This window comes from Trichechus manatus, unplaced genomic scaffold (genome assembly GCF_000243295.1).
Source record: "Trichechus manatus latirostris isolate Lorelei unplaced genomic scaffold, TriManLat1.0 scaffold00069, whole genome shotgun sequence".
Taxonomy (NCBI): Eukaryota; Metazoa; Chordata; class Mammalia; order Sirenia; family Trichechidae; genus Trichechus; species Trichechus manatus.
The window spans coordinates 1,346,548-1,358,249 of NW_004444005.1; the positions used below are offsets into that span (position 1 = coordinate 1,346,548).

General features: G+C 43.6%; 1 protein-coding gene across 2 annotated transcripts; it reads right to left on the reverse strand.

The window, feature by feature from the left end:
* Window positions 1-63: 63 nt before the first annotated feature.
* Window positions 64-9,873, reverse strand: TSFM (Ts translation elongation factor, mitochondrial). Of its 2 annotated transcripts, XM_004379849.2 has the most exons (6): window positions 9,783-9,873; window positions 9,336-9,509; window positions 7,636-7,764; window positions 6,788-6,910; window positions 3,306-3,393; window positions 64-1,259 (listed from the first exon to the last, which is right to left on the reverse strand). In XM_004379849.2, exons 1-6 carry the CDS (start codon window positions 9,837-9,839, stop codon window positions 853-855), a joined length of 978 nt encoding a protein of 325 aa, XP_004379906.1. In that variant the 5' UTR covers window positions 9,840-9,873; the 3' UTR covers window positions 64-852. The 2 variants fall into 2 exon arrangements, with proteins under 2 accessions (XP_004379906.1, XP_023590294.1); XM_023734526.1 differs by lacking the exon at window positions 6,788-6,910.
* Window positions 9,874-11,702: the final 1,829 nt, after the last annotated feature.

The following is an 11,702-nucleotide window of genomic DNA, read 5'->3' on the forward strand; positions in this document are numbered from 1 at the left end:
GGATACAGTAGAACTGCCCCATAGGATTTCCAAGGAGTAGCTGGCGCATTCGAACTGCCAACCTTTTGGTTAGCACCAAGCTCTAAACCAGTGCACCACCAGGGCTCCACTGGATAACCGGGCCACTGTAACTCCTTTTCTGGCACAAGAATGTTGAAATCTGCCTTACAGCTATCCAGGAAACCTCAGTACCACCCATCCGGACCTCATTATCCAAAAAGAGATATAGGATCATGTGTTGTTAATTTCAGTAATGAAGCCAGAACCAGTATGTATACCACTGCAGAGTGCCTTCAAAGCATACTGCAGACATCAACAAATGAGCCACATTTTCCAGACAACTCTAACTTTGAATCAACAAATTCCAAAGGAATCCATGTGGCAGAAGCAGTGTAACTGGGGAAATTCCAGGGTAGAAGTACAGTCTAAACATGTCACAAAGTGGAAGCAGAACAAGATTGTTCTATGTCATAGAAGGAGTCAGCTAGAATGGTGAGTTAGAAATTTTGGGAACCATAATAAATCTGTTAAAGGGAACAGCAGCACAATTGTTGATGCCTGTTTCCCCAGACACTGTCAGTCACTTCAACAAGGCCCAAGTATTGTTGTTTTAAAATCTGTCACAGGTAAGGCACACAAAAGCTAAACCACTGTTACCCAAACAAGGAAAATTCTACTCTCTTTATTATATAAACAGTTTTATTTAATAACTCTACCCATGAAGTATATAATTTCATTATAAACTAAAAAACGAATTTCAGGTTTTAAGAGGCTTAGGAAATAACTTCTTTTTGCAATGATGTCCAGAGCTAAGAAAAAACATTTCCTCCTAGGCCAAAAAGTCTCTGGAATCTATTCAGCCTCTGCTGCCTCTTCGCTTTCACCACATTCAAACCGCACAAAGTCCACTACAGACACCCCCTGGGGCTGCACATACTGTCCCAACGTGATAGACGGATCCAGCAAGTATGGCTGGGAGAGCATCTTGGTTTCCGTCTCTCCCCCAGGCTCATCGTCCAGGGAGCCAACAGAGAGAGGGGCCATGCCCACCACGTGCTGTCCAAGGCGGCGACCAAGGTCTTCGAGGTTTGCTTTCTGCTCAGATGTCTCACAGATGACCAGGGCCCCATACTTCCCCAGCATCAGGTTGTGGAGTGAGGGGCTGTGCATTGCTCCATGGACGTAAGAGCCAACGTAGAACCCGGATGGCACCTTCACCCATGCAGCTCGTTTCAGAATCATATTTTCTCCCAGGTTCCCTATTTAAAAAAAAAAACAAACCAATATACCACCAGAATGTGATGCCTGTGGTGGCACCAAAATATGCACAGAGGCGGCCAGGTTTGACAAACAATCCCTCTGTGTTTGGATTTGCTCTAAGATGGAGAGATATCACTTTCAGTTTTTGTTTAATGAGAAAAACGTGTGTGTAGGGGTGGGGGGGCTGGAAAGTACCCTTACTGAGCACCAACTCTGTGCCAGACACTCTGGTATTTTAAAAAATGGGCTGTGGTGTTAGACAAATCCTACACTCACGTCTCAGTTCTGCGTCTTACTGGTTGTATGGCCTTTGCCAAGTGACTTAATGACAGAACCCTTTCTACTAATATAACACACTTAGCTACCTCATCTGTAAAATGGAGATGATACCATCTACCTTCCAAGGTCACTGGGAGAAATCAGTAAGATAATATATGTAAAAGCACTTATTAGCGTGTCTGCCCCATAGTGGGCATTAAACTGCTGTCCATTATTACTACATTAATTACAGAGAGCTTTAGTAATCTGCCCAAGGTTACATAGGTAATGAATGGCAGAGCTGGAATTAAAACTGAGATCTGACTCCAAAGCAACTAAGTGCTTTTTCCCTCCAAATTACTAACATCACCATAACTGACAAAGGCAGCCCCTGATCATCTACTGTATCAGGAAAAAGTCACAACTGAAAGCCCCAGAAAATCCCAAACTCCACTGTCAACTGATAGGTTCAACCTCCTCTCATCAAAAATAAAAAGATAACATTTTCAGAGTTGGTTATAAGAACCAAAAATGGACTCTAGCCTCCCTCATTCTCCCAGGATACTGTTTCCCTCTAACAGAAGTCCTAATACACCAAAAGGTAAAATCAACAAAGGGGCCTGGATAAATACCCCTGTATTAGCTATAAAATCAAACCAAACCCGTTGCTGCTGAGTCGATTCAAACTCATAGAGACCCCACAGGACAGAGCAGAACTGCCATAGGGTTTCCAAGGAGTGGCTGTTGGATTCAAACTGCCGACCTTTTGGTTAGCAGCCGTAGCTCTTAACTACTATGTCACCAGAGCTCTGTATTAGCTATAGTTATACCTAAAAGTCATGTGAAAAAGGAGTATTCAGAAACCAAAACGAGTTTTAAAACAACTCAAAGGATCTACTCGATAGTTAATTCCCAGAAACTGACAAGACCGAAGCACCCAGTTCTTCCAGAATTTCTTAATAAGCCTCCATACACCGCTGTCTGCCTGCTTTCTCATCTTGCCTCACCAAGTCATCATAAATATTGCATGACCTAATAAGAACAGAATTAATGCCTTGCCTGGAAACTTCAGATAAGCAATTAAATTCCCAGCAAGTTCCAACCCAAGGCCTACTTTCCTCCGTCCATTAAGGACATGTAGGTAGAGAGGAAAATCCCCACTAGTCCTACCATCATGATCCAGGTACGGCTCCTACAGCCAGTGGGCTCTAAAAGAATGGACCTTCGCAAATTCAGGACCAGATTTTTTTTTTAAAAAGAGGTCAAATTCCTAAAAAAAGTGCTCTTAAATTTTCCTGGTTCCCTTTACAAAGAAGGTGGAATGACCTTAAATATACTATTTCTCCTGAAGAGTATAGCAAGGTAGCCAAGTGTAAGTCAGAGGGCCATCTCTGCACCTCTGGCTAAAGATACACTTTGTTTGGCCAGCCCAGTGCTGGCCTGCACAGAGTTGAAAATAAGTTTTAGTTGCAACAGCTAAAAACTGGGAGATTTCTGCATACAAATCTAAATTTTTTGAAGGAATTTAGAAATTCTGACAACACCAGGACGCATTTCCCCCAAGACAACAATTAACTAGGGCTTGATATTGGCTGACTCCTTCAGCACAGCATGAGTTCTTCAGGGCATCCACTGCTCCCTAGCATCTAACACACAGCCTGCTTCTCAGTTTTATACTGTCTGATTCTTACAGGCATAAGAGCTTATAGTTCTTGATCTAGATTTGGAGGAACACCAAGAGATCCAGTCTTTAATTTCCAGTTTTCAAAATCCTTACAAATACTCACCAATTGCTAGGGCCAACTGATCCTTGAGAGAGCCTTCTCTGTCAGGCCCAGCTCGAAGTTCAGAGAGCTCCGTAGAATTCAGGAAGCCCTGAGTGCACAGACAAAGAAAACAGACATGAACCAGTTCTGCACTACTCAAATTATCAAGATACCAGGAAAAAATAGCCACCATTTCTCAGAAAATGATTTAAGATGACTAAGTATAAATACATGAAATTTTCATTAAACCAAGGATGTTTAAAATTGATACAGGTCCATTTTTACAAATATGTATTCTACCACTGAACCACCCCCAATTCCATTCCACTTCCATCCTTCAGTCTAACTTCTTAGAATGCAATTTCCTAGAAATCAGGAACGATATTTTCATACAATCACACAATATTAAAGCTAGAAGGTTGGTAGAGCATTGGTGGGAACGCAAAATGGTGCAAACTCAGTGGAGGGGAATTGGACGATATCTAACAAAACCACATATACAATCATACTTTGACTCTGCAATCTCATTTCTAGGACCCTGAAGACACACTTGCAACAAATAAAAGTACATAAGAACAAAGTCATTTACAGAGGTATTACTTCCAACTGTAAAATATTGGAAAACAACGTAAATGCCCAAACAGAAGAGGAGACTGGTTGAATAAATTATGGCATACCCACACAATGGAGCACTATGAACTGAAAAAGAAAGAGGAAGATCTCTATGAAATGCTATGGAGTATTTCCAGAATATATTCTTAAAGGAAATAAGGAAAATAAAAGAGCATACACATACTAGGCGTCCATTTGTATAAGAAGTATTTGTGTGTGTGTGTGTTTGTGTGTGTGTATAGTTACTCTTATAAAAAGAAACACTGACAGCGTAACTAGGAACCAATGAAACTGGTGATCTACAGGACTGGATGGGAATGGAGTACAAGGAAGAGAAGAGGAAGAAGAAAAACATCTGTGAGTATACCTTTTTAATAGTTTTAACTTTTGGAACTTGTTCATGTTTGACATATTAGAAAAATATGTCAAGGAATTGAAGGAAAAACTATAATTGACTAAACAAGCACTAATGTATTTCAAATAAATAACATAACCTCATAGAAGGGAAACACTAAACCAAGTAACTTTCAACAGAGTCCTTTGACCACATACCTTCAATATAAAGACAAAAAGAACTAGAAAGAAATCTTCCAGTTGGTAAGTTTGTTATTTCGGTGGTCAGGTGTAGCAACTGTGAAACAATTTTGTGCATAGTTGTAACACTGAGTAAGTAACTAAACATATTGAAGTTGCTAGGAGCCAGACTTCTCAACAAGGCAGAAGAAAGATACAAACACAGAAAGGGAGAAGGGAAGGAAGAACACTGTAGCGCTGGACTGGAACTAAAACGCGTGCACACACACGCACGCACGCACGCACGCACACACACCATCCCCCCCACCCCCATCTGCTGAAAGAGCAAAGAAGCAAAGCAATCTCAGTAACCCAGACCTTGGTTTCTAATACCATTCCCCCACTACCATTCCTTAGAAAAGTGGCCAATCCCATGGCGGGGGCAAGGAAAGTACAACAAAAACCCAGAGTATCTTTATGTCAGAAAGTTAGGAAATGTTCAGAAAATGATGAGAACATATCAGAAGGACATCAGTCAGCTTGAACAGGCTCCCCGTGGCCAAATCCAGGGATAATCTGAGCATTCAAATGTTAACAATGACTCTACAAAAAGAGTCCAGTGGGATTTATTGTAGGATTATGGCAACTTTTCTATAAATTTGAAATTTTTCAAAATGAAAGTTAAGAAATTTCAAACTAAAGAACGAAGTGCGGGGCCGGGGCGGGGGGGGGACAACTGAAAAAGACTTGAGTATCTAAACCCAAGCCCCTTGTTGCAGATAATGAAACAGAGACCCCGAAAAGGATGGTCGGTAAGTGAATGGCCAAGGTTACACACAGAGTTACTGGCAAAGCCAAGACTAGAATGTTTAGTCATCTGCTCAGTACCATTCTAGAAAATAATGTCATCACAGTTTCCATTTAATATGACTACTTAATGCAGTAATAATTACATTTACCAAGAGATTTCAAAAGAAAGATAAATAGGAGAAAGGAGGTGGTAATAAACAAAAAAAATTATTGTGAGTCATAGTTTCATTTTTGCCTTGACAACACGGCTGAACCAAAGGCAGACTGATACAATTCCTTCTCTGGTTCTTCTACGGGCAATGCTTATTCTCCTGAATTGTGTCTTCTCCAATCTATTTAGAAGCCCTTTGGTCGGGCCATTCCAGATTTCTGAACATAAAGCCTCAGATGGCTTCACCTGATTTGGCTGACTCCACCCGACTGGCATTTATTCACTCATTAACAAAGATTTACTGAACCCCAACTAAGTGCTGGGCCCAGTCCTCTTTCACTAGAGATACAGTGATGAGGACAAATTGATCTCATGAAGCTTACATTCTATTGAGGAAGACAAATAATATACAAATGAATAAATATACAACAGATAAGCTCTATAATAAAAGAAAGAATAAAGACTAAAGGAATACAGCAACAGGAAAACGGGCATTTCTCTCTGAGGAGGTCAGTGCCATAGACTGATTCTGTGGGGCCTTTCTAGCCATAGTCTTGAACTCCCACCCAAGTCACTAGGCGAGACTGTGTGACGAGGTAACTATGCCCAACCAAAAGGATTGGTCAGTTTTGCCACACCACGGGTTTGAAATGAGCCACCCCATTTCCCAGAGTTGGGAAGGAGAAGAATCCCAGCACCACCAAGGAAGAACAGCCAGGAGCCAGCATGTAGTTTGGACCTGGGATCCCTGCGCTGGGAAGCTCCTGGAAGCAAGAGACCCAGAGAGCGAGCGAGCTGTAACCCTGAAGACGGTGAGAAGCAGCGGCAGAAGAGACCAGCAGGAGAGGCCTGCGGGAGATGGCACAGTGGGCTTCCTGGCCTATGGAGCGAGAAAACTTGAGTGCCTGTGCCTCTGGGCAGAGAATGAGGGCCAGGGAGGGGTGTGCCTGTGAGCTCAGCTGGGAACAGGCTGTCCTGATGGAAGAACTATATCCTTGAGTGTTCCTGAGCCTGAACTGTAACATGTTACTTCCCTAATAAACCCCATAATTTTGAGTATGGTCTATAAGCTCTGCATGGCCACTGCAATGAATTATCAAACCCAGCAGAGAAGCAGAGAGTGCCATGGGAGGGATGGCTGGTGTCAGAATTGGTAAAGATGGCAGAGAGGGGAGGCATGTCTGAATCCCATCTCATAGGAATCAGCCTTGGGCTGTTGATCTTGATTCTCCTTCCTCCTTGTGAAGTTAGAGGACAGACACTGCCCCTACGCTGTTTTTATAGAAGGTAACACTTAAGCAGAGACATGAATGAAGTAAGGGAAGTGAGGCATGAGAATACCTGAAAAAAATTAGGAACAGCAAGTACAAAGACCTGACACAAGTTTACCGTGTTAGAGACAAACCCCCAAGCTCACTTTACTGTATGTGGCGAGTTGATCCTTTAGGTTCTGACAATGTAGCAAGGTTCCAACAGCTACTTGCTGGACCAACTGTTGAAATTTTGAATTTCTGGAAACAAAATCTGTCTCACAGTTTACCTGTGGGAAAAGATTGATGCTGCTGTATAAGCTGTTTACTGACAGTTTCCAAAAGTGCCTTAAGAGCAAACCGAGGTAAACAAGCTGCAGACTCAACAAAACAGAAATAAATGACTCTAGAATTTCAAAGCCATAACTCTTCTTCTAACTTGAGACCAAAAACTGAATGAAGTGATTACTGCTATGCCAATGAGTCAACAATGACCTGTACCTTCAGAAGATAGTTCCATAACGTCCCTGAAGGGCTCACTATAAGTTCACCACTTGCCTGTGGCTGTATGACATAATTACTTCATTCTTCAGCCACCTCCAACTCCAAACCACTTGTTATCAGCTTGTGCATATCCACTTCTCTCTCTAATCATATGTGATTCTTCACCAATTATGGCCCTAAACCTCCTCTAAAATAGTTACTCTCTACCCATCAAGCAATCAAAACAATTCCTAGCATTGAACTCTAACTGCTTCAATAAACAATCAGTGACAAGCTGTAAGGCTACACTAAATTCACAGTTAGGAGTAATATTTTAGACTGCTAGGCCTCTTCTCATCGACATACCTGTGCGATTCTCTACTTAAATGAATCCATAGCTAACGACTGAGGTCTCACAGGCTTAATTCTAACTACCTTTACTATTCTCAGACATCTTTTAGAATGCCAAGTCTACCCAAAAGCCTTACCCTCAAGACAGCTGTTCCTGGTCTCTAGAATTCTGACAACTCACCTCTACTAACACGGTTGTGTTTCCTTCCTGCAGCAGCCCAATCAAGCCTTCCTTAGTCTTCCTCCCATGGAGTTTGACAGCTTTGTCCCAGCCCTCCTTCTGGGCCTGCTTGTGGAGCCAACTCTCTGCCTACAGATTGTAAAGAAAAGGGGCAGATGACAAAATCACAGAATTTACAACTGGATGAGGCTCTAAAATATGCTCAGGTTCCCTGATTCTTTCTGCTTCTCCTACATTCTATAATAGAAACTAATCTATCACTTGTTGCAGTCTACCACTAAATGGCAAATGCCAGTCATCGTACCTGATGCTTTGGGTAAATTTAATCTTCACAACAACCCTAGGGGGCAGATAGTAGTATCTTCATTGTACAGACAAGAATGCTGCGATTCTGAAAGATTAAGAAAGATGTCTAAAGTCACAAGGTTCATGTGAGGGCACCATATTTAAGACCTGGTGTCTCTAACTCTAAAGCTCACACAAGCCCTCTCCACTCCAAGTAGCAGGAAAGAGCAGGAAAATCTTGCATGGGATGTTGTTGTTGTCGTTAGGTGCCGCTGAGTAGGTTCCAACTCACAGCAACCCCAAGTACAACAGAACAAAACATTGCCTGGTCCTGTGCCATCCTCACAATCGTTATCCTTAAGGCCACTGTTGCAGCCACTGTGTCGATCCACCTCATTGAGGGTCTTCCTCTTTTTTGATGACCCTCCTCCTGATAACATGTCAAAAGTATGTGAGACATAGTCTCGTCATCCTTGCTTCTAAGGAGCATTCTGGTTGTATTTCTTCCAAGACAGATTTGTTTGTTCTTTTGGCAGTCCATGGTATATTCAATATTGTTTGCCAACACCACAATTCAAAGGTGTCAATTCTTCTTCGGTCTCCCTTATTCATCATCCAGCTTTCGCATGCATACGAGGCGACTGAAAACACCATGGCTTGAGTCAGGTGCACATCAGTCTTCAAGGTGACATCTTTACTTTTCAACACTTTAAAGAGGTCTTTTGCAGCAGATCTGCCCAATGCAACGCATCGTCTGATTTCTTGACTGCTGCTTCCATGGGTGTTGATCGTGGATCCAAGTAAAATGAAATCCTTGACAACTTCAATCTTTTCTTGGTTTATCATGATGTTGCTTACTGGTCCAGTTGTGAGGATTTTTGTTGTCTTTATGTTGAGACGTAATCTACACTGAAGGCTGTGGTCTTTGATCTTCATCAGTAAGTGCTTCAAGTCCTCTTCACTTTCAGCGAGCAAGGTTGGGTCATCTGCATATCACAGGTTGTTAATGAGTCTTCCTCCAATCCTGATGCCCGTTCTTCTTCATAGTCGTTTCTCGATTATTTGCTCAGCATACAGACTGAATAAGTATGGTGAAAGAATACAACTCTGACACACACCTTTCCTGACTTTAAACCATGCAGTATCCCCTTGCTCTGTTCAAATGACTGCCTCTTGATCTATGTACAGATTCCTCATGAGCACAATTAAGCGTTCTGGAATTCCACAGATTAGGGTTTGTTAACCCTGGAATCCTGAGTCAAATCAGACAAAGACTGAGGTTCAGTCAGTTAAGCCAGAACTCCATCTAGGGCTCTGCCCTTACAGGTTAGACGGCAGCAGGCCTTACTTCTGTCCTCTAGAGTGTGAAGTCGTCGGGCCCTAGCACCCCGCCCTACCTCCTCCACCACACACACCTCTTTGAGATCCCCACCACAAGTCTCCAGAGCTTTCTTGCAGTTCACAAAAGAGTAGCCCGTCTTCCGCCGCAGCTTCATGAGGAGCTCCTTGCTGGAAGCCGAGGCATAAAGCCAGGGCCCAGTGTGAAACGTGGGCCATGGCTGGGGTGGCTGAAGCAGAAGAGGCCCCGCCTGGAGAGGGCAAGAGAAAGGGATGAGAAGCGAGAACCAACGAAGACCCCTAGGCGGTGGGAAGCCTACGCGCTGGAAGGGGATCTAAGGAGAGGCTGGGGCTCGGGAAATGGGTGAAAGGGGTATGGACGGCAAAGAGAGGCCGTCCGAGGAAGGATGGGATGGGGTCGAACTGGCGCCGGGAGGAAGGAAGGGTGCGCTCCAGCCGCACGAGAGAGCTGCAGGGAAGGGAGGTCAGACTCGACAGTCGGTGCCAGGGCCAAGACACCTCACCGGGCGGCTTCCGGTCCGCGGGACCAGGCAAAGGCGTAGTGACCGTAGCAGCAACATCTCTCCGGACGCCGCGCACTGCGCAGGCGGGAGCACCTGAAGCGACAGGCCTACGGCGTGTCAGCGGGGCCAAACCTCTCCAAACGAGGATGGCGCCACCTAACGGCCGGATAGGGCACAGTCGCCTCTCCTATTATTGGACTACACTTCAAAAGGGAATTTACCACCGGTAAAACAGAGGAAGGCATGAGATAAAGTTGTCACAAAATGATAACAATGCCAGACATTTAGGTAATGCTTTTCGTTTCTTTATTTCCAATGTGCTTCATCATTATTATTCATTATCCATTTCCTTAGTATCCACTATCAATATTATTATCCATTATCCATTTATGATTCTGGATAAACTTGTGAGGTAGGCAGGCATGTTCAGAAATTTGTCCGAGGTCCCCTAGGGAGGTAGGAGTGGAATCTCTTCAACAAACACAGAGTAAATATTTGTTGAATAAGCAAAATACTTGTTGAACACCTACTGTGTGCCAGGAACTGTGCTCAGCTTCAGAGGATTGTTGTCGTCAATTGCTGCTGAGTTGATTCTGACTCATGGCAACCCCACATGTGCAGAGTAGAACTGCTCCATAGGGCTTTCAAGGCTGTGACCTTTTGAAAGCAGATCACCAGGCCTGTCCTCCCAGGTACCTCTGGCTGGGTTCGAACTGCCCACCAGGATTAGAGATGAGTAAATCACAGCCCTCCCCTCACAGGTAACCTAGTAGTGAGATTATAAGGAGAGAGAAATGACCACAAAAGACAAGGTAAATCCTGTAGGCTGAACAAAGTTAAGGGTTCCAAGGGAAAAAGAAATTACATTCAAATAGGAGGCTCAGGAAAAACTATTTTCAGGAAAGAGGTGACATGTGACAGGATCTAAGAAGCGTAATGAAGATTTTGACAGATAGAAATAGCCCTTTTAGGCATGAGATCATCATAAAGAACAAAAGAAGAAGTCAGGAAATCTTGGTGTGGATTTAGGGAAAAAAGAGTAGACCTTTTGTAATCTGGCCAGAGGTTCCAATACATATAGGAGTAGGAAACGAAGTAGAAGGGTAGTACTGGAATTACATGAGGATAGACTGAGTACCAAGCAAAGTAGCCTGTTGTTGCTTCTATGGACAGCAAGAGCAAATCAGCCGATTTTGGAAGATCATAAAAGTCTGTAGAACGGCTTGAAGAGAAGGGAGGTAGGTAGTCTAGAGGTGGCTATTTGGCCCAACCAGAAGGCCGCAGTGAGAACAGAAGAGAGGTGAAGGCAAAGCACATTAGGAAGGAAGAAATGATGGGGCTTGGAAATCTAAAGAAAAATCAAAGATGAGAAGAATCTAATACTCAGTCCAATGCTCTTCTGCACGGCATAATGTTCTGTGATTAGGGCTCCAACTGCAAAAAGGATGAAGGAGCTACAGTCCAAAGGAGAGCTCTGTGCCTAACCCCAGCATCAGTGCTGGGAGGGCTTGATCCAGTCAGAGCCATGGTGCCTTCCTGCCAGACTCCATCTCTAGAAGTAACAAATGGATGGTCTGAGGCTTCTTTCTTCTCGGGCCCCAAGGCAGAAACCTGAGTTCTTTAGATGCAGAGGAGCTCTTTAATGCTCATTTCTTTCCCTTTAACAACGTCCATAGAATCTAGCAAAAAATCTATTCAGTATAAATAGACAATGGCAGGACTGGAAGTGATCAGTCTATCTGTAGCCACTGATCTCACATCCCATTTACCTCCCCACACCTAAAAACTGTGAACACCATCCCACTCTCCCGTCAGAACAGGAGGTGGGAGCCTCCTTTGTACTCTAAGACTAGTAGTGCTAGAGTCTTGGACTTTAGAAAGGAGGCACCTCCCTGCAGCTGCCCAAGAATATCTGGGGGA